The 23,783-nt window shown below is 44.6% G+C and overlaps 2 protein-coding genes across 5 annotated transcripts; one reads left to right on the forward strand and one right to left on the reverse strand.

Moving 5' to 3' along the window:
* Positions 1-331: 331 nt before the first annotated feature.
* Positions 332-17,748, reverse strand: LOC120894725. 4 transcript variants are annotated; one of them, XM_040297486.1, is made up of 9 exons: positions 16,997-17,748; positions 16,600-16,926; positions 5,344-5,774; positions 4,928-5,266; positions 3,304-4,785; positions 2,928-3,228; positions 1,949-2,218; positions 1,416-1,604; positions 332-1,348 (listed from the first exon to the last, which is right to left on the reverse strand). In XM_040297486.1, the coding sequence occupies exons 3-9, from the start codon at positions 5,472-5,474 to the stop codon at positions 1,178-1,180; spliced, it is 2,883 nt and encodes a 960-aa protein (XP_040153420.1). In that variant the 5' UTR covers positions 5,475-5,774; positions 16,600-16,926; positions 16,997-17,748; the 3' UTR covers positions 332-1,177. The 4 variants fall into 4 exon arrangements, with proteins under 4 accessions (XP_040153420.1, XP_040153423.1, XP_040153424.1 ...); XM_040297489.1 differs by lacking the exon at positions 16,600-16,926; XM_040297490.1 differs by lacking the exon at positions 1,949-2,218.
* A 2,936-nt stretch (positions 17,749-20,684) lies between these two features.
* LOC120896715 (probable asparagine synthetase [glutamine-hydrolyzing]) lies at positions 20,685-22,891 on the forward strand. Its single transcript, XM_040301061.1, has one exon. It carries the CDS (start codon positions 20,752-20,754, stop codon positions 22,483-22,485), a length of 1,734 nt encoding a protein of 577 aa, XP_040156995.1. The 5' UTR covers positions 20,685-20,751; the 3' UTR covers positions 22,486-22,891.
* The last annotated feature ends 892 nt before the right edge of the window (positions 22,892-23,783 follow it).

The following is a 23,783-nucleotide window of genomic DNA, read 5'->3' on the forward strand; positions in this document are numbered from 1 at the left end:
GGATAGTCTATCTATCCTATGAGGACCGAAGGCTCCATACGACGCTTGAGCACACGACGGATATGTTGTGAAGACGTGAAGAGAGGATGACTGTGTGACTGTATTAATTTGAGAACAAGCGAGAAATTATATTCGTTTAAAAACATCGTAATCAGATTGAAATATTTCATACTCACTTGAAATATATCAAACATATTTCTAACGTAGCTACTAGCCGCTAGAGGACGCTCGCATCATTTCAAAATGTCTGTTACTGTATCTTCCACGAAACGCTCTGCGCAATTCGTACGTTGGAAATGTCATCGATATTTTAATACGAAGTCAAACGTTATCATATTCTAAAAGTAATAATGTTTATTGTTCTAGCCTAGGTCTTAAAGACAACCGAATACCTCCCTTTCACAATTATTACTTTGGCAAATGTGTTTGTTGAACGTCCAAACTATCTTTCCATTCTGAGTTGGTTACTTTCCATCTCGTTATTGTAGTTTTTTAACCTTTTAATGGCAAACACCCGATTCGTTCAACTATGCTTGAGTTTAACAAAAAACAAGCAGCTTGCCATTTCGTATGGACAGTTTTGCCAATCATACAATTTTTCCCACTTCCTATGGCCAACAGCAATCTACCAAATCTTTTTTTCATATTTTTTGTTACATAATTTGACAAAGTAAGCGTCTTTTGTTGTGCTCTGTGAGAACAAACTAGCTAAATGATTTTCTACATTAATGTAAAGTTTCTGTCACGGAGCTTTTGTTCATATAATTTATCGACCATCCTACTCCCCGTTAGCGATCTTCTTTGGCCCAGGCAGTCAGCTACAAGGCAAAGGAGACGGTATGTGCACTGTTACTCGATTCCCTACACACTTCGAGGAAGACATTTGACTTAAAGTTTTGTGTTCGTTTTTTCGCCTTCGTTCGTCTTAATTGAGTTTTCAAGCAGCTGCGGCAGGGTGTCGTGCTCTAATTGAAACTAGGGTCAACGTATCGTCTTTTGAAAAGTTTTCCTTTTCCTCGATGGTTCTGTTATCTGTACACGTGTACAAAATGTTCCATTGTATTGCTTTTGATATTTCTCTTCTCACCTACGCCGCCGTTTCGATCGTTGGGAGAAATCTTAGCTTAGTTGTCTTTTTTTACAATTGTTGAAGTTACTTCCGATGCAAGGGTGGAGCTCAATGTACCTTCTCTAGTCCAATTAACTTCTCGAAAAACATGCAGTAATTGCGATCATTGTTGTAGTAGAACGGATCCTCCAAGATATCCCGAGCATGGCTCAGTGTTGCAGCAGCCAGTTCACCTACGGTCCACTTGCGGTCCTTCAGCACCCGGCAAATCGTATCGAGCTGCAATCGAGCAAGTATGCCATTAGTTTTATTACCGCACTGTTAAGCACATGCTAATCGAGCAAACCTTCGATAGTTTCTCGTTGCCCGCAGTGTAATAGCTAAGGTAAGGCAAACCAGCGACACTAGCGGCCATCCACTGGATCACCATTTTGAGCTGCACGTCTCCCCTTTTGCTCGCGCCACAGCCCCAGTTCCCGGTGGCAACAGGTCGTAAGTTCACATTTAGCGTTCGTTTTTGAGCAAGTTGTGATATCTGTTGTGAATGAGAAAGGATAAAAAGAAAAAAAAGAACAATGGTTCAGTGACTTCTTTGCAATCGGTTTCTGTGCCACTGTAAGCATACCCAACGGGACACGGATATCGAGAAAATGAAGAAGAAGTAGATAGACACAAAGAAAGTGAGGGGAAGAGATAGCACAGGTAGATATGAGAAGTGAGCACATTAGAGATAAAATATTACCTTTGCTAGTGCACGATTCGCACAAGTAGCACAACGAGCACACAGATCCTAGTAAAACTCTCGCATGCGAAACGTAAAACAAACACACACACAAAACAGACGAACAAGCTCCACATACAAACGCTAGTCATAGCTACCTTCAGCACCACATCATCACACTTGATATCCTGCGTGTAGGAAACGGACCAGTTCGGTTTGTACTGCAGCAGTTTCGTTTTCAGCGACGACTGTCGCTCTAGCTTGGGCGGTGGAACCTTGGCCGGCACGATCACCTCCGTTACTGAGCAGCCAGAGCCGCTCTGGGTCGAGCGCAACTTGTGCAGGAGCTTCCGGTGGTCGGTTCGGGTGAGCTGTATGTTGGGACACTTGAATAGCTTTGCCGGTTCCAGTGCAAGATAATCATGACACTGCATCACCCAATCAATCCGCTCGATCGATGGGATGACCCAGCAAGGAAGGGGGGTGGGGCATTTAGTGTGATCGTTTCATTTGTGATGTAAGATGTACGCATTTGTCAGATGACGGGATAGGCAACGCAAAACACAAACGCACAACGCATCCAAAAGCATGTGTGACCGAATGGAAGGGTATGTGGATGACAAGAAACGGGCACGGGCGACCCCAGGAACAACAGGACCCAGCAGGGTGGGAAGGTAAACAAAATCGGTGTGATGGAAAAAAGAGAAAACAAAACGATTTAGATGGATGGTAGAACATAAGCGGATGATAATTGAAAGCAAAATAAAGTGTCGTTGTGCGTCTAACTAATAAAGGAAATCATGGAAATCATCCACAGCCATGGCATTCAACACGGCGTATGTACAAAAGAAACGGGCAGATATCTTCGAAGCAATCAAACAAAATGCGCAAAACGTTACTGCTATGATAAGAAATCATTGAGTCCTCGATGCTCCAAATGCTTACACGCCTCAACTAAGCCTTACGCACTACACTATAGACTCACTACGAAGCGCATCAAATCATCAATCATTGAAGAAGAAAAACTTTTTCCATAAATACAATACTAACTCTAGTGTCTCACTAAAAACGCTAAGCTAGGTTCTTCTCAACTGGCAAATGAAAACATTGTCATCTGTACCAACCGACCAAACTTACCAGCTGTGCTGCCAGTTTGTGCTTGTGCTTGGCCAGTTCCAGCGAAAGTGATCGCACGTGCAGCAGAATCTTTTCCTTCTGGCCCAACGATCCGGTCCCTCCACTTCCGGCAGCGTTGTGTGAACCGGTCGAATTGGTACCGGATGCGTTCCCGCTCGTCAGACACTCCTCGGTGAACGGAATGCCCACGAAGCTCTCGCTGAGCGTGCGCTTGAGCAATGAGTTGGCAAACTTCAGCACAGCCTCGTCCCGGGCATCCAGCTTTTTTGGCTTGTCGGTACTGATTGGTTCTTCAAGCCACCTGAAAGGAGGAAGAGCATGCATCAGATTAGGAAGCAATTTCGGAAACATCATTTGACACAGTGTCCAAACGTACTTGGCAAACTTTTCATACACCTCCTCCAGCTCCGAGCCGAGATCCGAATCAAAGCTGTACTTGGACGACTCATTGGTTCCCTTCCGTTCCAGCGTCCCGTTCTGCTGTGGTCCACCAGCTGTCTTTTCCTGTGACTGCCCATTCCATTCCAGCTCATCGTAGTTGCTATCCATCGAGCCGTCCAGCACGAAGCCGCAGGATCCGCCGCGCCTGACGCGAATGTCCTGATCACGGATCTGCGATCCCGCCACACTGATCCCGACCGCATAGCTGCTATCGTCCGTGCTCCCCGACAGTCCGTTCGTTCGGTCATGCTCTAAAGCCGCCCGCAGCTTCTGTGCAAACTCGTACCGTCGCTCGGGCGTATCCAGCTCAGACGTGTACGCGTGCGCCCGCAGTCCATCCTCGTCGTCCTCGTCGAAGCTGTCCTTCGCGCTGTGGAACTCGTCCTGGCTCGAACCACAGCTCGATAGTGTGTCGGGCCGCGTCAACCCCTGCTGCTGCTGGTAGCTGTCCGGGATGCGTAGCGGATGTCGATTCACTGGCAGACACTCGCCGGACGAACCGAGGATGATAAACTTCCCCCGACGGTTCGAACCAGTGCCGGAGCATACGGACGGTGCGTTTGGTCGTTCCGGCGATAGCCACGATCGCCGCTTGTTTATGTCCTTCTCTAGTTTGTTCGAGTCACTGCTCGAGCGCTTCGAGTTCGGTGTTGCCTGCCGAATGAAGATCGTCGTATAGACGTCTGGCGAACCCGGCGTCGACCCTTCCCGATCCCGCTCTCCGATCGGTGACAGACGACCTTTGCTAGACACTGTTTCTAGCTGATCAAGCTTCAGCCCTGCCCCAGTCCGCTTGTCTCCCGCTTTTGCCGCTGGAACCGTCGGCGGCTCACCCAGCGCCACTGGGCAGGATGTGTTCTGGCGGAACGCCAACAGGCACTTGTTCAACTCCCGCAGTATGTCGTCCTCCTCGAACTGCTGCGACGGCAACGCCCGGTAGTTCTCTGCGTCGATACAGCACAGGCTCGTCGTTTTCGGTTCCGCGATTCGCTCCAACAGTGGTCCCTTCTGCCGGGGATCGACGATCCGCGCCACGTGATGCACGTTCTCGATCTGGAGCGATTCATTGTCCTCGAGCGACTCCACGTACAGCAGTACCGCGAGTAGCTCGGGAAAGGTACAGAACTGGATCGACTCTTGCGTGTCGCCGTCGGCCAGCACATCGCCACCAAGCCGCGCACTAGCGAACACCGTTTGCAGCATTTCCGGATCGGCCTTGTCCAGCTTGCCCTCGTGGCGTATCTCGACGTCGCACAGGGGCAGCTCGCACTCCAGCCAATCCTCGATCGTGAGCCACTGCTTGCCCGTCATCACCTTGCGGGACACTCGCAGCGAACCGTCCAGTGCCGTCCCGCTGCGCTCCAGCCAATCGAAGTAGTACAGGAAGCTGCGGAACTTTGCCCTCTGCACGGCATTGCTGTCGAATTGGGTAGGAACATGTATCGCGAAGTACCCGTTGAAAGGAAAGGTGCAGAAAAAAAAACAAACAAAACAACAATACCATTAATCCTACACCAGATCCAACCTCGTCCAGTAGCGAATGCGGTGGATCAACCTACTCTACTAAACCTCTAAAAAAGTGTGTAAAGTTAAAGTCTTGTAACGTGGGGTGTGTTTTTTCAGTACGTTTTGGAAATGTCGAAAAGAACGCGTTGGCCAGCAGGGACGCGACCAGCCGATAGCTCAGCTCGTAACTGTCCGCCTGCTGCTGCAAACTGAAGCTGAGACCCCGCGGCGGCCGATACTGCTTAAGGTTGCGGGCATGCCTTGCCAGCGCTTTGATCGTGTGCCCGAGGAAGTGGTCCCGCTCCGAGGCGTCCATCGTGCGCTCGACAAAGTGGCGCAATCCATCGAACACCGACGTATCCTTGCCATCCTCGTCCGGGTCCAGGCTGACACTGTAATGAGGTGGTAAATGCATAACAGGACATGAGGCTCGTTTTAACAGAGGTGCAGCTTCAGCGGAACTACCCACTTGCATAGTTCATGCAGCTTCTGCATCACATCTATCACCACGTCCAGGCAGCTGGATTCTTCGATTTGTGCCAGCTTCTTCTGCACGTTGGACCACCAGGGCAGATCGCACGGAAGCATAACGAGCGCCATGTTGACATTGATTGTTCCGGACACGTAACAGATGCTAGGTGTGATGCTGCGAACGATTCCACTATTTTTACTCACTAGCTGGCACCGTTACCCGGAATATTGAGGTAGTGGTTACAAGCAAAAGTGAAATCGCACAGCTGATTTGAGTTGAATGGAAGCAACGCAATTATTGGTAGTTTTTTTCCGGGCACAAATCCAACAACTAACACCGTTTCTTTTCCGTTTCCGTACGATATTTGCCGACTAGTAATGCTTCTCCTTTTTTATGTCTGGTGGCGTTGTCTTTGTGCGTTAAGAATTCTGAAAAGATGGAGAGAATAATGGAGAGCTTAATGATGTGTTTCTCGGTAAGATAAGGCAAATGTTTGATCTGCTAAATTTGTATAAGCTCTAACCACAAGGAAGGTTCCTTGTGGTTTGATTTGAGATTGCTACTGTACAAAGTAAGAATAACAAAGGATCAGTTTGGTGAAAAGATTCAGTATGAGATCGTGGTATGTTATCTTTGTTACAATCATTTAATTTACTACTGAAGTTATGTTTTTATGTTCAATAACTCATCTATAGTAATAATGTATTCTGGATAATTTATGTAAATCAGTGTATAGGTATACTATAATAAACTATGATTATTGTTATATATGTTTATATTGAATTTATTTCTACTGTTTAAATCAATTTTGAAACTGATAAGTATATGTTTTATTTATCAAAATTAGACTACTGGTGTTAGAATGTATGTCAGTATATAGTTTATGTTTTTTTAAACTAGAATAAACATAATTATTCAACTTTTTATTGAAATCATCCTGCTAAAAGTTATTTTTTAACTCCGCTTCAAGGTTCAATGCACCATAGAAACTTCTTTAAGAAGAAGATTTTCAGTTTGAGCGGATAGTTGCAATTTTTTTCATATTATTTCTGTATAACATGCTCAGTTCTTGTACATGATGCCGTGTATCATTAAAACATATTCAAGGAGCGAAATACCTAACTAGTTCGATCTAGAGAAAAAATATTTATTTTGAAAAATATTTCAATACTTTCAATTTAACGTTTCAATTGAACTTTAACATGTAAAGGAGTATTTTGCACAATCAGTGGACAGAAAACTATGAAAAAACATGTATTTATAAGTCATCCCAAAAAGCTACTTTAGTGCAATTTCTTAAACAATATTCGATCAGTACGTTTAATTTTTCCATGCCCACTTGTGTTCGTTTCATCCTAGCTCAGCTCTGTGCCAGTAAGCGAAAGGAACGATCCAACAAGTTGCTACGAAAACAACCGAGGTTTCGCCGTGGTGCTACATAAACCGAAGTAAGTGAAAACAAGTTGCGCCCCGGTGCTGCGGCGTGAGAACGTTTCACCGTGGTCCTAATTTTATCCCAGGAAAATCCCAAACCCCTGCGCCAGCCAACGCGAACCACTTATCACTGTCGCGGCTGCATCCTGCATCAAAATATTCACCAGGGCACACACCGCTATATTTAAAACGACCTCCCCCCTGCAGTAAACCCAAATTCTCACGTTCTCGTGCTGTATGTTCGAGCACGAGTGTGTGTGAGTGTGTGTGATTTCGTCGCCGTTTCTGCTGCTATTAGTGCTGCATGGCCGACCGGTCCTATCGACAATCTAATCAAATTTACGCTCTACCAGACACCTTGTGACGCGTACGCGCAAAGGAATCACGGTCGGGTAAACGGTACGGTAAACGCCCCTCCAACCTCTTTCGCCCCCTCTCTCTCTTTCTCTCTCTCCTTCTCTCTCTCGCTCTCTCTTCCATACGCTATCTCAATGGCACCGTCTTCGTAGTGGCGTCGTAAGCGACTACTAATGAAGTAATTCACCTCCGCACGCTTCTGCACTCAGTGGAAAATGTAAACATCCCCCGGTAGTGGCGCCCGGCTCGGTACGAACCCACTCGTCGCAGTACGGGACGGCGTATTTTGGGTGGGAAAAATACGCGCTAATGGAAAGCTGACAGCCAAACAACGGACCTGGCGGAACCAACAACCACACCACACGGCAGCAGCAGGAGCGCTGGTGCCACTATCGCGTCCCATCGTCAGCGTGACAGTTGGAAAAGCGCAAACACCGTTCTGCGATGTCCGTCCCGCCTCCAATGTGCTCTTCTGTTCACCGTCGCGCAAACGACTGTTGTGCTTGACGTCATCGGCAGACGATAAATGCAACACTGTTTACTCATTCGTTGATCGTTGAGGAAGGTTGGGCTGATCGTGTTGAGCATTACATCTGATTAGAACAATGAACAAGCGATTTAGCATGAATACTACACACTTTTCTGATTGTTTAATAACATTTGTTAACGCACTCCTTCTTTATATCTTATTTTAGCCAATATCGTATCACACATCACGAATCATTTATTCGCAACATAAAGTATTCACACAGAGAGAAGTAAAGGTGCACAAAGGACATACTGGTATAGATTAAAACTGTGCTGTATTTTTTCAATACGGCTTTGTAAATTTGGATCTAATCTTTGCATTCTCTAATATCCTATCATACGCTAATTTGATGATTAAATTGAAGCAATTGACTACGCATTTCAGAGCGAAAAGGTAAGGTCATAATCATATTTGCAATTTTCCACCCTGTCATACTTTTCCCATCTGCCATGTTTGCTTTATTTTAAGCATACTCTTCAATCTCGCAGCACAACCACACAACCGTATGGCGTCCATTCGATGATTAATGGTTGTCCCCTTCACCGCAAGCAGCTGACGTGAGCGGTGAACGCCAACACCATGGGTAATGAGGCGTAACGTAAAGGGAATTCAAGTGTTGCACCATTGCACAGGGACCGAAGGTAACGCAATTTTACGCATTAAAGAGCCGACGCTTTGCCCTAAAGTGTGGAATATGATTCCACTCTGATCAAATATTCTGGTAGTATTTTATTATGAGGAAACTCATGCCTTGTACCTTATGTTTAGAGTCTTTGCATGTTGTTCAATCAGCGTAGACATTAAAGTTATCCTGCCAAAAGAGCTCAATGATAATTATGGACCTAACCAGCAAAACTCTCAATGGAGACGCCTGGTACGTTTCAGATATGGGAAACAACATCCAATCATTCGGAAATACACTGTTTCCCTCGAATCTATCTCCTCCGCAATCCCTATGTATAGTAGATTGAGTTTCTGGTAGCTCTAATTAATTAATCTGCTTCCTTTTATTTGTATGCCAACCCGGGTATTGATCGGTCTCAGCTTGCCATTTTCTTCAAGATAAATCCATTCCGAAACGCAGACATCGAATAACAAATGCTTGCCAAAGCGCACCATTTCGGTCTGTTCAGCGCGTAACGTTGGTTTTATTGTCATTTTGACATTTAACTTTGCAATCATTTTCGACCACGAAAACAAAACTACACACACACACCCTGCACCACCATTCCAAAAACATCCTTTGGTTAAGGGATTTATTGTTGTCTGCTGATGTCGGCTACATCGCTCGACGAAGCTCCGAAGCTTGCGTGTGCCAGAATCGGAAACATTTATTTTTATTGAATATGTAGTTTATGTTCTTCGCGCAACCTTTGCCATTAATTTTGCCGGACGGCTCTCCCATGTTTTGCATCGCATTTGCACTGCCCAAACTAATGGGTTGGGCTCTGCTTAGGTCGTAGGATGGGAGCACCCTGTCTGGCATGAGACTCGTCCTTGCTTGGCGAGCGGGTGACTGCGTGATTGTTCGCGAATAGCACATGCAACACACACACACGCACACGATCAATATCATTAAAATTGCGGCCTTACAGATCGTGAGCGAATTTGCGTGTCACGATTTGCTAGCTTGCACATAATCATGGGAAAAAATAGATGCAACACAGCGCAGAGACTGAGTACACACCAAACCCCGCGCATACAGCTCTCCACCCAATCGTGGATGAGCTAACAAGCAAAAGCCGCATTGGACAACAACGACGGCTGCACTAACATTGCACCACCATCCTGGAGAGCCTTGTTTTCCCGCGACCATGCAGATTTATGGTATCGAGTGCTATGGGAGATGTATGGCAAAGGCCATGTTGCTGTTGGTATTTTGCTTTTATCTGCTACAATACAGCTTTACCCCACAACAGAACGTGCGGGCGAGTTCGATCAATAATCAAGTGAGATAAATATCTCAAGGACAATTACGATCAATGGTGGAAAGAGGATGCAATATTATTTCGTATTAAAAAACTGTATCACTTTGATATCATTTATCAGTTGATTTACTTCAACATTAATTTAAATAAATTGACATAAGCAAAAACTGTCTGCACGTGCAAAATATCCTACATACAAACAAAAAGATAAAATATCTTCTCATTATTAACAAAACATAAGTAAATCACACCACTAACATATCACCTTTTAGAACGTTAAGATAATTATCGACAATTTCGTATTTTAGTTATTTGTTTTGCTTATAGAAACCAGTGAATGAAATGTTTAGTTTAAACTAAATTATTTAAACAAAAATATTTTAACCTTTTAATAATGGGGCCCTTCCATGTTGAAAGAAGGAAAGGTCTCGGAACTGTGTGAATTGTTACACACAATTACTTCAAGCTATACGGCTAAAGCCGTTCCTCCTTAGCAACTTTTTTTCTCGTTTTAGGTCTATACTTGTTTTTCCTTTTCAATTCCACAAAAACGCTTTTGCTTGAATTTGTTTAATTTATACATCTCTAAACAACTAAAAATATGTTATTATTTAACTCCCTGGCGGCTCGAAATAGGTAGCTAATGATTATAATTATTAGATGGAAATAAAATATTAATATCATTATTATTATTCGTTGGAGTTTCAATTCCTTTTCGTTCCTCTTCGATTACAAATTAATATTACTTCAGCCTGTGTTGTAACAATTTTACTTCGTCTGCTCGACTACTGCCCGTCCATCAATATTCCACCGGTCGACTACTTTATTTGAAAAAAGGTACATCAAACTGACCGCAGAGCTTCAAAACCAACCATATAAATCCACCTGCCATGATCTCTTACTTCACATCACACAGCACCACACTTCGCAACACGAATGGCATACAAATGGCGATAAAATACTACCCACAAAAACATGTACGTCCAGCATGAAGGAGAAAACTTCACCCATGGCTCGATAGAACAGCGAACCCATTCTATCTACCATTGGCGTTCGCTTCCGGCACGGAGCGTGATAGTTAGTCGTTTAAGCGTCCGAAAAAGACCGACCTTTTGCTGCCAGCTGGTGCACTTGAAACCAGCAGCCGGAAGAGATACCGACCCACTTGGTGGTAAAAAGATAGCCACCAAAGACCCACTTTAGCTCGTCGCTTTTATGCCAGCACAAAAAAAAAACACCAAGCCTGAACGAGAAGGAAAATGAAAACAAAGCCAAATATCTTACATTTTTCTCTGCGGAATGTATTTTGTCTTCCCCATGTTCACATCCACCAATACTATGAGTCTTTTTCCAATGGACAAACTTCCCCAAAAACCACTCGAAAGCTTTGAACACACACACACGCACGGAGAAGTGAGCGGGCGTTCTTTGGGTGCGTTTCGCACCACGTTTTCACGCGTAAACTGCCACACGCAATAGATTGGGAGAGTTGGTGGATTTTTTCTGTTTGAATTTATTTAAGAATGTCCTCCACCGCATCGGAGTCTTTTACTGCGTCAGTTGACTTGAGTCAGGTCAACTAAGCCGAACCTTTATCAAGTCAAGAAAGTTGTTTTTTTTTATATTTTTCCATCTCCTTCCCTCTTTACTGCAAATATTGATGGAAGCTACCCACTTCCGTTTTCGATTTGCACCCACTTATGGAGCGAGCTACAACGCGTTCTCTCGAAGTCAGGACCGGACGCACTCCTACATCCGCGTAATCGATCGATCCCTTTTCTGCAACAGCGATGATTCTGAAAAATGGGGAAAAGATTTCGTTCAAGCAAGAGGAAGAAGAAAAACAATTAACATACGGCAAATGTTGGTTCAACTTTCTGGCTTGTGTAAGTTTGCCGACCAACGTGCTAGAAGCCAACACAGTTACTATCGCAACGGAAAAGTTCACGGAAGGCGGGAAGTTATTAGCTTGCGCTTTCTATTCGAAGAAAGCTCTCGCACCACTGCACCACACTGTTGCGTTGACTGTGTATCACGCGGGAAACTCCCGGAAGTGGCTTGCCATCTTTACAGTTGCCCTATCTTCCCTCCCCTTTTTACCTCTCATATGTTGTCGAAGTTTTCGTAACTTCCGCTGAAAACAGGCAACCGACACTGAATGTCATGATGCAAGCAACCTTAATTGACGTCAGCCGAAAGGACTTTGTCGACTTTTAAGCACAACAAGATTACGTGCTCCTCGTGCCTGGAAACCGTGTAACTGTTTTCATCTCGAAAACAAATATCATAAAGCCTTTGCAAATCCAGCTGCAATGTTATTTGCGTGCGAAAGGTTACAGACCTAGCTGGGTACGGGAAGGCTGGGCGTGTTGATTTTGCCTACGAAACGCCTATGGTATGCGATAGGCAAGTACGTCTGGGAATTACCACGCAAATACAGCCCGTGGGTGTACTTTCAAATAAATGAACTCTTGCATAAACATTGTTGCATAAATCAAACGTTAATGGTCGGAGTTCTTCAATCACTTTTAATTAACGATTTTGATTGATGAATGTCAAACAAAAATACGGATTGGCAACGCGCATTTTCAGATCCTTGATTGTCTGTTTGTCTGCATTAAATCATTGCTCAAAAAATAGATTTTACAATAGACTAATTGATGATGGTTTATTAAAGCACTGAAAGGTTTCCTATGTACATTAAATTGTATCTAATTACGAACAACGGTTAGCAATTATTGATATGGACACTTTCATACTGTATTACTTCATTACCGCCAGTTAACCTTAGAGAGTCACATTTCATCTCAAGAGTCACATCAGTATCACTTAATGAAAAATCTTGCACAGCAAACTTATTTTGTTCTTTGGCGCAACTTACATTGCAGTCTAATATTCAAAGTGCTTAGGCGCAAGCAAGCTAGACGATCTCAAATCCTTACAAGGACGTGTGCACATTGACATGATCGAAGCCTTTGTGTTCGAACATTTTGAACGCCTTGTACCCTTTTTTGTTTTATATCAAAATGAGCTACGCGATCAGACTGGACTGAACAAAAATCACTGGACTTAACTTTAGGTAAGCTGAAATTAATATCAAAGTAACAAGACATGCCGATGACATGTTGATGGACTGCTTGCATCGATTTTGTCCATATAAGATTTTGTTTTGTATTTGTATCTCAGAGAGCTGTTTTGAGTTGTTTTGAATCGAATAAGTTGAAAGACATAAAAACATTCTCTCATAGATAAATGTAAATTTTAAGAACCCATCCACACTGATAGTTCTCACTATCTCGGAAGCGTGGGGATCAGGTTGTGCCTACGGTAAAACTGATTACCGCTGCGCCATCAGGACATTAATGTATATGTAGACTCAAGTATAAATAATATGTAAAATATTCATTTAATAAAAGAAACAGTGTGTATAATTTACAACGCTTGCGCAGATAGTAACATAAATAGAAAGGCCTATCTACACAGAATCCATCGATACATCTTACATCATTTATTTCATCCATCTTCATGCTTCAAGCATTGATGAATCCTGTTATCTACGTCATCGTCGTCATGCTCATTAGCCTCGCTTATCGCCAGCAATTGCTAGCAAGTAATCCGACACCTAACAGCGTGTTCGCATGCTTAATCTATAGCTTACAATGCGCTACTCGGAAATCCCTACCGCGCAACGTCACATGCCGCACCAGCAAACCCTTTCCCTCGTCACAGCAGATCAATGGTGCTTTCCTTGCCAATCTGTTTCTGTAAATTTGGCCCGACACATTCGCATAGCGACGCTATCTAAACCTCCCAAGAAACCAATCTCCAGTGTCATATTTGATTCATTCTAGCAGCGTTGAAGAATGGTTAAAAAAGGCACACGGTATGGAAACAATTTCCAGCCAAATCCATTCTCTCTTTACGGTTCCCTCCCACGCAATCAAGTCTTCTTGAGTCGAGTGTCTGGAGCGGGTAGTAGAAAAAAGACTTCCTTTTTATTGCACACTTTCCGCTCCCTTTGTGCGATGCCGCCAAGTCTAGAAAGCTTTTTGGGTTTCACTAAACCAAAATAATAAAAAAAAAACCAAACCATCCCCCAAAGGATTGCCACAAATGGTTTCCAAAGGCCATTGGCCGACTATCACCACCAGCAAGTGCTGGTCTTTCGTCCTGATGAATGAGCGTTTTTCGTTCTAACTTTCATCAACCGCTTGTTTTCCCTTCCACATCCTCTTCTCTCGCGTGTTTGCTTTCTCCTAAACATGCTATTTTCTCACTAACGCTCTAACCCGTCAGCGCTCGGTACGGCTGCAAAGTTCGGTCGACGATTGCTATTTTTAACTTCCCCATCCGGTGCGATTACACCACACACCTTCCAATGTTGCCCTTCGCGGGTGTTTCTTTTCGCACCCCTGAACCAAACCGGGCGTTCAAAGAATTTGGATCTCATCTTCCCTTGCCGCCAGATTCGCGACATCTTCTGGATGGTGAGATTAGATTCCTTTTTCACGCCTTGATCCACTCGGGCACTAGGCTCAGTCCGTTTGGGGACCAATATCAAGCAGTTGGAGAACTGAAGCCAGACAATGAGAAAAAAAAACCTCCCACTAATGCAACAAAAGGATAATCCACTCGAAACACCTGACGCTTCAGGTTATGCTCAAGCACGCCAGATAAGCACGCCGGTTGGCCTTCGCCTTTTTCTGCGAAAGATGTCACCACCCAACCGACGCGCCTAGGATAACATCGATTGAGCACGTCAGTCCCTCGACGCTGGCCAATGTCTTTGAACGAGCAAAGGGCAACAGAACCATTTTGTTTTTCTTTCCTTTTTTTATTTGTGTTAGCTTTTGTTTCTCTCTTCGGATCAAGTTTCCATCACACGTTCTAGCAATATTGAACAAAAGCTCCCCAAAGACACCTGCCATTTATGTAGGTCTAAATTTTGGGACACATTCTCATCCACCTCATCGCTCTATCGCTCTATCTCACGGCAAGGTGGAGCGGCGTGTTTGCTTCACGGTACGGTGTCACTGCTGCTCGAACCAAACGCCCGATACCAACCGCTAGCGAAGGGTGTATATTTGCTTAAGGTAATAAATTTGTGTCCCATTAGTAAATATCTCATTTTTCATCTCTTCATCAAATGGTCGATAGGACGGTTTCGGGCTGCGATGAGAATTTTATTACGTTCGCTTCTGGGTTGTAGTGCCATACTGTTTATTGCCACTCGGCACTGCCGGAAAACAGGACAAAAAACACCAATCTTCTAATGGGAACCCGGCGCAGGATATATTACAGTTCATCCGTTCGGTGCGGATGCCGTGCGGAAGCTTCCCGAACAAACAGCATTATGCGTGTTTGCTTTGACTCTCGTCTACGTGGAACGATTTATTTCCGACGGACAGCTATTTACTTTGCCGCTTTCATCGACAATGAAGCTTATATTAAATGGGAGGATCATTTCACAATGTATTCGCTACTGGGAGGCATTTCAAATAAACTGAAAATTTTGTCAGCCCTGACCGAGAAGGCCTAAAATCTATTCCATGCCGATTGTACCTAAACGACTATTTAAACAGAAACTCCAGTACTGTAGCTTCATGCACACACACACATCATGTATTAGATAATTTTCATTCCTAATCACGAATGAAAATGGCGTTCCAATAATAAAACAACAAACTCTACAGTCACCGCACGTGTAAAAGACCATCAAAAATGTCACCGAAATAAGGGAAGGAAGAGGTAGCGGACCTCTTCCTCTTCTCTTCCCGCCTGCACATGCAATTTGATATTAAACCTCCGCTCGTGCATATGCGCGGCTATTAATCATGTTTCTTTTTTTCATATGCCTTGGTGTGCTCCCAGACTTCGGTCCTGCTCTTCGGATGACTCAAGCCTGCACCAAACCAATTCTAGAGGCATTAAGCAGCGAAATCATAACCACATCAAAGGGCGAACTCGTAAATATTCTTCCCACTGGGCGTCAAGCGCGGGGATTTGCACCGCGCAGAACCTTTCGGTCGATCTTTCAACCAGTTCATCAGTGAGTAACTGCCTTCGATTTATGCGGCCCCCGTCCGCTAACCCATGGTAAGCGGGATGGGGAGGGGGGGGTGAAACCACTCCCTCGCGGGCCATCTTGCGGGCCAGATGAGATGCAGCGCGTCTGCCGGATCGCAAGAAACGGAATGTTTTCAACCCACACGACAGACACGACAACGTTTCCCACCCGAAAGGGCGCATAAGACGTGTTTCCCACAGCTGCACCCGAATAGCATCCCGATGATGCATCATCATACCGCTCGTGCATCACGAAAATGAGAGAAGCACGAACACTGCACTGCGGTGGAAACGCTGTGGAAACCATCTCGACGTGCAACGATGCAATGAAAGGAGTGGGGGAGGGAGCTGACGGAGGGGATAGAAAAGCCGACTACCGTGCTCTGAACCAGGAAGAGGAAAATAGCTGGCCACACACCCACTCACATACACACACAGAGACGTTCACGCTGAACGTCATCGTTGAGCTGCGCGGGATGCAGCGCGAACGGGATTGCGGCAGTGAAAGGGGATGCTGGGGATGCTGGGGATGCTGGGACCAGTACGCCCGCAGCAGCATTCGCTTGCTACGTTGGTGGTAGTAGTGTAAGGGCGACGATTTTCCTGCCACACTGGCATCGTCCGATGTGTCAGGTTGCATTCTAAAATTGAAATCGAACGAATGGCTTGTGGAGTTGAGAATAAGTTTTCGGTCACAAAGTATGAAACGCCGCTAAAAGATTGCTGTTTGGAAATTGCTTTCAATTAAATCTTGACTTATGGAATACAGCAAAAAATATTTAAAATTAAAATTATAAAACAATTTGTTTCTTTAAAGAATCATAAATGCACAAAACAATTCACAGCATCTTGAATAACACAAACAACATGGCCCACAACTAAACAATCGCCTTCTGCTTCAAGTGTTGATGAAATATGACCATTTTTTTTTCATCATACCTTGTGCCTTGTTGAACGTCTCCACTGTATTGGTGGAACCGGTCAGAGCCAATCCTTCGACTGCTTCACCCCTGTCACTGTCTCTACACGTCGCACATCTGTAGACGATTTTTCTTCGATTTTCCTTTCCGCTACTGTGGGTGTGGGTGCTGCTTAAAAATCAATTTGCTTCCGCAACGTAGTTTTCGCACATGATTTCCATTTCCATGATTTATGCTTTCACTTCTGCTCGGTTTTGCCGGCACCCGGCACGAATTGCTTCTCAAACCGACAAGCTGCTTATCATTTTTTTTAGCGAAGAATACACTATCTCTCTTCGTACGTCCACTTCACGTAGATAAGATTGAAGAATCAAATACTGAAGATATATTTTTTTTTCTTTCGCTCGGCAACTTACCACAAAATATATACAGACACGCGCAAACACGCACACACACCAGCATATACGTACGGCGACCACTCGCTAGGAGATGTTGCAGGAAATGCCGACTTTAAACTTAGCTCGAGCGGCTCGTTTTAGAACGTTCAGCGCAAATGGCACGATTATCGGTACACTCGCAAACCTAGCACAAACCAAGAGACACTCGAACGATTTCACCAAGAGCGGGCGAAATCGACAAAGAACGAACGGCACAGCATATTATTCATCTCTTTGCCTCCGCGGGCAGCATCTTGGGGCAGTTGGGCGCGCCAAAGCATACCGCCGGAATTAACTCGGCCCGTTGCCGGTCCGTAGATAATAATGCCACTCGTTTGCGGCTACCCCGAGCACTGCTCTCGTACCACGCACACACACACACACACACGCACACACGCTCCCTCACACAACAACAGTGGTACAGCGATTGGTTAAGAACGGTTCACAGCTAGACACGGAAAAATCAACGTTTCCTCCGGCGTTTCGAATGAGATCAGACAGCTCGAATCATCAACATACACAGGCGCACACATACACACAGCTACAACATTCTCCACCAGTTGGTTAAATTTACTGACAGCGGTAGAGATAGGATGGAAGAAAGTGTATCGGTAGAAGAGGAAGAAAAACGAAAAAGAAAAACACACACTCACACACGGGCCCTCGAGCGAGGCGAATAAGCGAAGAAAAATCCAATCCGTACCGTACCGTGGTCGAGGTGAAACTGAGGAGGAAAACTCTCGCCGGCTTTGAACGTACGTTCGCGGTTTACGGATGATACTGCGCATAACCGCCCTTCCTACTACCCTTTGCACCCATCCACGAGAGCAGTTTTCCGACTACACCGAACAGCAGCAGCAGTGCGAGTGTGAGAGAGAGAGGTTTTCCTTCAAGCGTTACAGGCGTTACCGACACTGAATGCCAATGGTTACTATGGTTGCCCCGAAGAGAGCGACCGAGTCTGACCGGTGACGTCACGGTTACAGATGCGCAACCCTGCCTGGCCATGGCGGTGCTGGTGGATGACGATTTACCAGTTTTCACCGTTCTTGTTCTATTTTGACGATGAGAGAAAAACAACCCCATGATAAACACACCCGTTTGTCGTACCCGTATGTGTGTGTGCTGCTCGTGTCGCAACCGTGTGCGTGTTTTGCTACCGACGAATCTCGCCGACGGTTGAGCAGATTTTCCTCACCTCCCTCCACGGAACGGCGTGCGAGTGTGATCGATGCAAGCGAAAGTGAAACCCCTCCCTTACCTCTCCCTATCTTGGCGAGAATTTCCACACCAGCCCGCAAAGAACGGTTTGCTATTTTTGCTCTGACGTCATCGGGAAAATGATACGTCTTCGCGTGCTCAGGCTAGCGGACGTTGCCATTTCTGCACTGCCGAGTGTCGAGCATATTCTTTGCTGGCAGGGGCCCGAAGTAAAGAGAGCGGACTGGTGCAGGGTGGAGCGGTTGAAAGCGTGTTTAATTTCGCGTTGTTGATGCGCTGTTTCATTTTTGCGTGTTATTGGCAAACGGTAAGCAAAATCTATGCGACACACACGGTACTGTGACGTTATTGTTTTGACTTCACTCTCTATCGTGACGTGTCATTGCTTTGAACAGCACCTTTCGTTGTAACGTCAAGGACAGCATGGTAACGGCGCACGTTTTTTTTGGGGCGTAAATTTCACTCAGCTTAGCCAGGATAAAATCATCTAGATGAACATGGGCGTATTATTGCCGTAAGGGAAGGTATACATTCAACATCCCCATATTTATGCTTATGGAAAAATGTATTTTTCTGTTTATTATTACACGGTTGTTTGCTTTACCTTAATGTAGCTGGCTTCCTCTAGTCTTTATAAAACAGTTCTTAAAGCTGTTTTGTTATGCCATTTTACGATTACACGCTACAGCAATTCGAGACAGGATGTCTTTGTTGTGGAAATAATATGGGAAACCCTACAAAACAAGTTGGGGAAAAGCACCGTGCTAGAAGGAAAACAGCTAGTCAGTTGATATTGTAATATATAATGTTACAGTTGTATGCATTGCTCATGTTCTTTATGATGATACCTAAACTTTATATGAGTTGTACAGGTTACGGTGATACAAAATCCATGAAATTCATGCTAAAACTTCCTTAGCCCCTAATAAGCTTGCCTATTGGTGAGTAGTTTTATTTACCCATGGCATGATAGTAAGTACAGCGCTTGGGTCTATAAGGAGCTAAAACCTATGACAGGTTTGTTATTAGGTTGAACTACTTGATGACTGCATCACGAGAATAGCCAAATAATAATTTAGTCAATTTCTCAATATTCAAATCAATTCATCCTCATGTTTTTCTCATATGTATATAATTGATAGGGATAATCATCTTACCTCTTTTTTATTTGAAAACAATAATATTCGTTCCATACGTACCTTCTGAATAAAAAAAAACTTGTTTCAAGCCTCACCTATTTAAACGTCATTTAAATATTAATTCTTCTTCTTCTTTGGCACAACAACCGTTGTCGGTCAAGGCCTGCCTTGTACCCACTAGTGAAGTGAGCTTGGCTTTCAGTGACTTATTGTTACCATAGCAGGATAGTCAGTCCTACGTATGGGGGCACGGTCTATTCGGGGCTTGAACCCTTGACGGGCATGTTGTTAAGTCGTACGTTGACGTAGTTGTCGACTGTACCACCAGACCAGCCCTGTAAATATTAATTACTGTGTTAAAATGTTTAAATATTAATTATTTTATTTTGGTAAACAATACTTCTTGCATTGGGTGTAATGCCTTACGTGAACATGCCTGGAACTATACAGGCTTTCCCGCCCTGGCAGTAAACAATACTGCTTTACTTTTAAATAACAACATTTTAAACCTTTCAGATTGATATTTGTAACCGTTCATGTCGAATTTTCTTCATCCACAAACGTAATGGATTTTCAGTCGCAACGTTGGTGGTCTCATTGGTTGATTGGTTCGAAAACGAATGGTACAGGAAGAATAGTTCAAACACGATGATGCAAGAAGAACAACCTCTTCTTCAACGTATCCCAGCTGGCACGAGGCCAGCCTTGATTGTGACAATAGTATCCGCTTTTGAAGGACAGCTATTTTAAGCGATGCTCCTATGGTCAAGACAATTTCTCTAACACAAACGGTGACGTCGATAGTGTGTCCAGGCGGAGATTGAAATTGCATTCGTAGGGATGACTGCAAAGGTTGCCCTCTCGTAAACAGTCAATATCAGCATGCTGATGCGAATGCTTTCAGCTAGATAAATTTGTTCTATTGTAGTCACATTACCATTGCCTTTATTTACGATTTGCTTGTCCATCAAACAAAATCAACTGTACGGCTTGGGTAGATGCATTTTGCCTGATATCTTATTGCTACTGCAGCTAACCCTTTAAGAGCGAGCGGTTTATGTATTCTGTGAGATATAATAACATTCATAAAATTTACATGAATTTTAAACACATCTGTTATGTCATCTCTGCTCGGTCCTGAGAAAACAATTTTTCAGTACTCTTACCGAAGAGCACTCCCAGAATGATCTATGCATAGATCCGTAACGCATTTGATGCTCTTCAACTGGATGATAATGCTTGTCTATTGATTGAGTCGCCTTTCTCGAATGCATAAAAGAGAGTTGAAGCAGCTTCTCATTCACAAATTGATATTGCAGCTGCATAGTTGTGGTTCTATCGTGCATTGTAGACCTCTTCATCCGTGCTAAAAGCATGTGTGGTATTCTTTGTATATTTACGCAATATACATCAACAGACACAAGCCCACAAAATCGCACAAGTTGCAATGGAGAGTCCTCACAGTGTGGTGATCTTTCGTGTGATTCCTTACGGGAAATGGCCTTTCGGCAATCGAGTAAACAGCGGCACCGAGGTCCCGATCAAACTGGCCTGTGCGTTAATGACGAGTATGGATTCGTGCTGGTACAGGAGCGCCTTTCGATTGTTGGAGTGAAAACTGGACGGCAGCCCCTAACCTCAACCAACGGCATGACGCATCTGGTAGCTAACGGAGAGATTTACAACTTTCTTCATATGGCGTCGCTTATTAACGATGCGCTGAAATTTGAATACTATACACCGCGCAGTGATTGTGACGTTCTGGTAGCTTTCTACGAGCTGTTTGGAGCAGATCGATTATTGCAAATTGTTCGCGGCATGTTCGCCTTCGTGATGTACGACTGCAGCACCCATCGATTGCTGGTAGCTCGTGATCCGGTCGGCATAGTGCCACTTTACTATGGTTGGGATGACGCTGGGAGTTTGTGGTTTGCCAGTGAGTTAAAGTGTCTAGTGGGTTGCTGTGCTGAAGTAAATGTGTTCCCTCCCGGCCATTCATACTATGGGCTAAGGGAGAGTTTTGTCCCGAAACCTTACTTTCAAGCACTATGGATGACGGAAATTTCTACCGCTAGAGTCGACCTGGAACTGTTGAAACACCACCTGGAAAGCGCCGTTGAGTCACATTTGCAGAGTGAGGTGCCGTTCGGTGCTCTGCTTAGTGGTGGACTCGACTCTAGCCTGACCGCCTCCATCGCCACACGCATACTTCGCGCACGCACAGATAATTCATCCTTTCGACTAAAGACATACAGCATTGGGCTGGAGGGAGAGAGTCCTGATCTAACGTATGCCCGCATGGTGGCTGACCACATCGGCAGTGATCACACCGAGGTCCGTTTTACCATCCCGGAGGGCATAGACCTCGTACGGGACGCTGTGTACTATGCCGAGACTTACGACGTCACTACGATCCGCTGCATCGTAGCGGTAATGCTGCTGGCAAGGGCCATCCGCATCGAAGGCATTAAGGTGGTGCTCTCGGGCGAGGGGGCAGATGAGCTATTCGGCGGCTATCTTTATTTTCATCGTGCCCCGAGTGCGGCCGAGTTTCATCGTGAAACGGTGCGCCGCGTACGAGGACTTCATCTGTCCGATTGTTTGCGTGCGAACAAAGGCTGTGCGGCCTGGGGACTGGAGTTAAGGGTTCCGTTTCTCGATACCGATTTCTTGCAGCACGTAATGTCCATCAGACCGGAGGATAGGGCGCCCGGCATTCCGTCGCACGATGATCACAGTACGCTGGAAAAACGTATTCTTCGACAAGCGTTCGCCGATGGTAATTACCTTCCGCCGGAAGTGCTCTGGAGACAGAAGGAGCAGTTTTCCGATGGAGTTGGATATGCCTGGATCGATGCCATTGCCCAGTGGGCTTCGAAGCGTGTCACTCAGACGGAGTATGCAGCTGCCGCCGATAGATTCCCCTTCAACACGCCGACAACGAAAGAAGCGTTCTACTATCGGAAGCTATTCGAGCAAATGTTCCCGGGGGAAAGCTTTGCACGTACGGTGCAACGGTGGATTCCACGCACGGATTGGGGTTGCTCGGAAGATCCGTCCGGTAGAAAGCAAGACGTTCACCGAGGTCATAATAGGCGAGAACAGTAATAGAATGAGAAAGATACAGTGAGATAGTATTTTGCTTTCCACTTCTGTATTTTCGGAGAATGTTTGTAGGGGCTTCTTTTGCTTTTTTATAGTTAATGTGCATTTATGCTTTTCATATTCTATGTGCATTCTTGTAATCGGTGTGTTGATAGTGAAAAGAGATAGTTGTACCGAAAAGTAAATTGAAAATAAATTATGACACTGTTCAATGAGCGCACTATTTAAATTCACTCATTCAAACATTAAACCTTTAGTAGTTGTTTGTTATGTATCAATAAATCTGCATCAATAAATGCTTCTGTGTGTCTTTTTGTCGATGCAGGAGCACAGTTACTGGTACCTACTTCATAGACGGCACTGCAGTTAATCGACAAAATCATGCCAAAGACTTGGGCGTTCTTCTTGATTCAAGTTTGAACTTTAAACAGCATATCGATGACGTTGTAGCCAGAGGAAACCAACTACTTGGCGTGGTTATCCGGACAACTAATGAATTTCCCAGCCTCATGTGCATCAATGTTGTCTACAATAGTATTGTTTGTTCGGTTCTGGAAAATTCGTGCGTAGTCTGGAGCCCAAGTACTGCTTCTTCGATAGCTCGACTTGAGGCGATTCAACGTAAGGTCACGCGATATGCCCTACGCCTACTTCCCTGGCAGGATCGCAATAATCTTCCTCCGTATGCTGGGCCTTGAACCTCTTTCGGTTAGAAGACTACGCAATGCACAGTGCTCTTTCATCGCTGGTTTGCTAAATGGCTCTATCGACTCATCGCCTTTGTTGCATCGAGTCGATATCTATGCACCATTCCGAAAACTTAGGTCTAGAGAGATTCTACGGCTCGCTCAACTTCGTTCCTCGTTTTCAACACTGTTTCGGATTGCTTCAGCTTCAACATCTCAACTCAGTGCTTCCAGGAAGGTCTCCGGCTTCTGCCGTGGACGCAGTCAATTGCGATACAAATCTTGTTTTTGCTATGTGATTTTTTTGTGTACTCTTACTTATCTTAATTAGGCCATACGGCCCGTTAAAGATTAAACAATAAATAATAATAATAATAATAATGATAATAATAATAATAATCAATTGCCCAATCTATGAAATCATTATTTCAATGTTTGATTAGAAGACCATGGGGACTGATCTTGGAACACTGATCTTGTTCAACATTATATCACTTTTCCTATGTATTTGGTTTATGAATTAACGCTCGTTTAACAACACTCGCCCAGCAATTTAAAGATCTCTGGTTGGTCTTCATTTCTTTCAAGGTTCATTTGGGTCATACAAAATGAAAT

The sequence above is a fragment of the Anopheles arabiensis genome, chromosome 2 (assembly GCF_016920715.1).
Source record: "Anopheles arabiensis isolate DONGOLA chromosome 2, AaraD3, whole genome shotgun sequence".
Taxonomy (NCBI): domain Eukaryota; kingdom Metazoa; phylum Arthropoda; class Insecta; order Diptera; family Culicidae; genus Anopheles; species Anopheles arabiensis.

What these genes read in the sequence shown, in the direction of transcription:
- LOC120894725 (XM_040297489.1), bottom strand. Translation starts at nt 5,474, where the DNA reads ATGGCGCTCGTTATGCTTCCGTGCGATCTGCCCTGGTGGTCCAACGTG. An exon ending in TTTTTTAGAGGTTTAGTAGA is followed by an intron (nt 4,786 to 4,927) that starts GTAGGTTGATCC and finishes CCAATTCGACAG; the next exon opens with CAATGCCGTGCAGAGGGCAA. An exon ending in ACAAACTGGCAGCACAGCTG is followed by an intron (nt 2,219 to 2,927) that starts GTAAGTTTGGTC and finishes TGGGTGATGCAG; the next exon opens with TGTCATGATTATCTTGCACT.
- LOC120896715 (XM_040301061.1), top strand. Translation starts at nt 20,752, where the DNA reads ATGTGTGGTATTCTTTGTATATTTACGCAATATACATCAACAGACACA.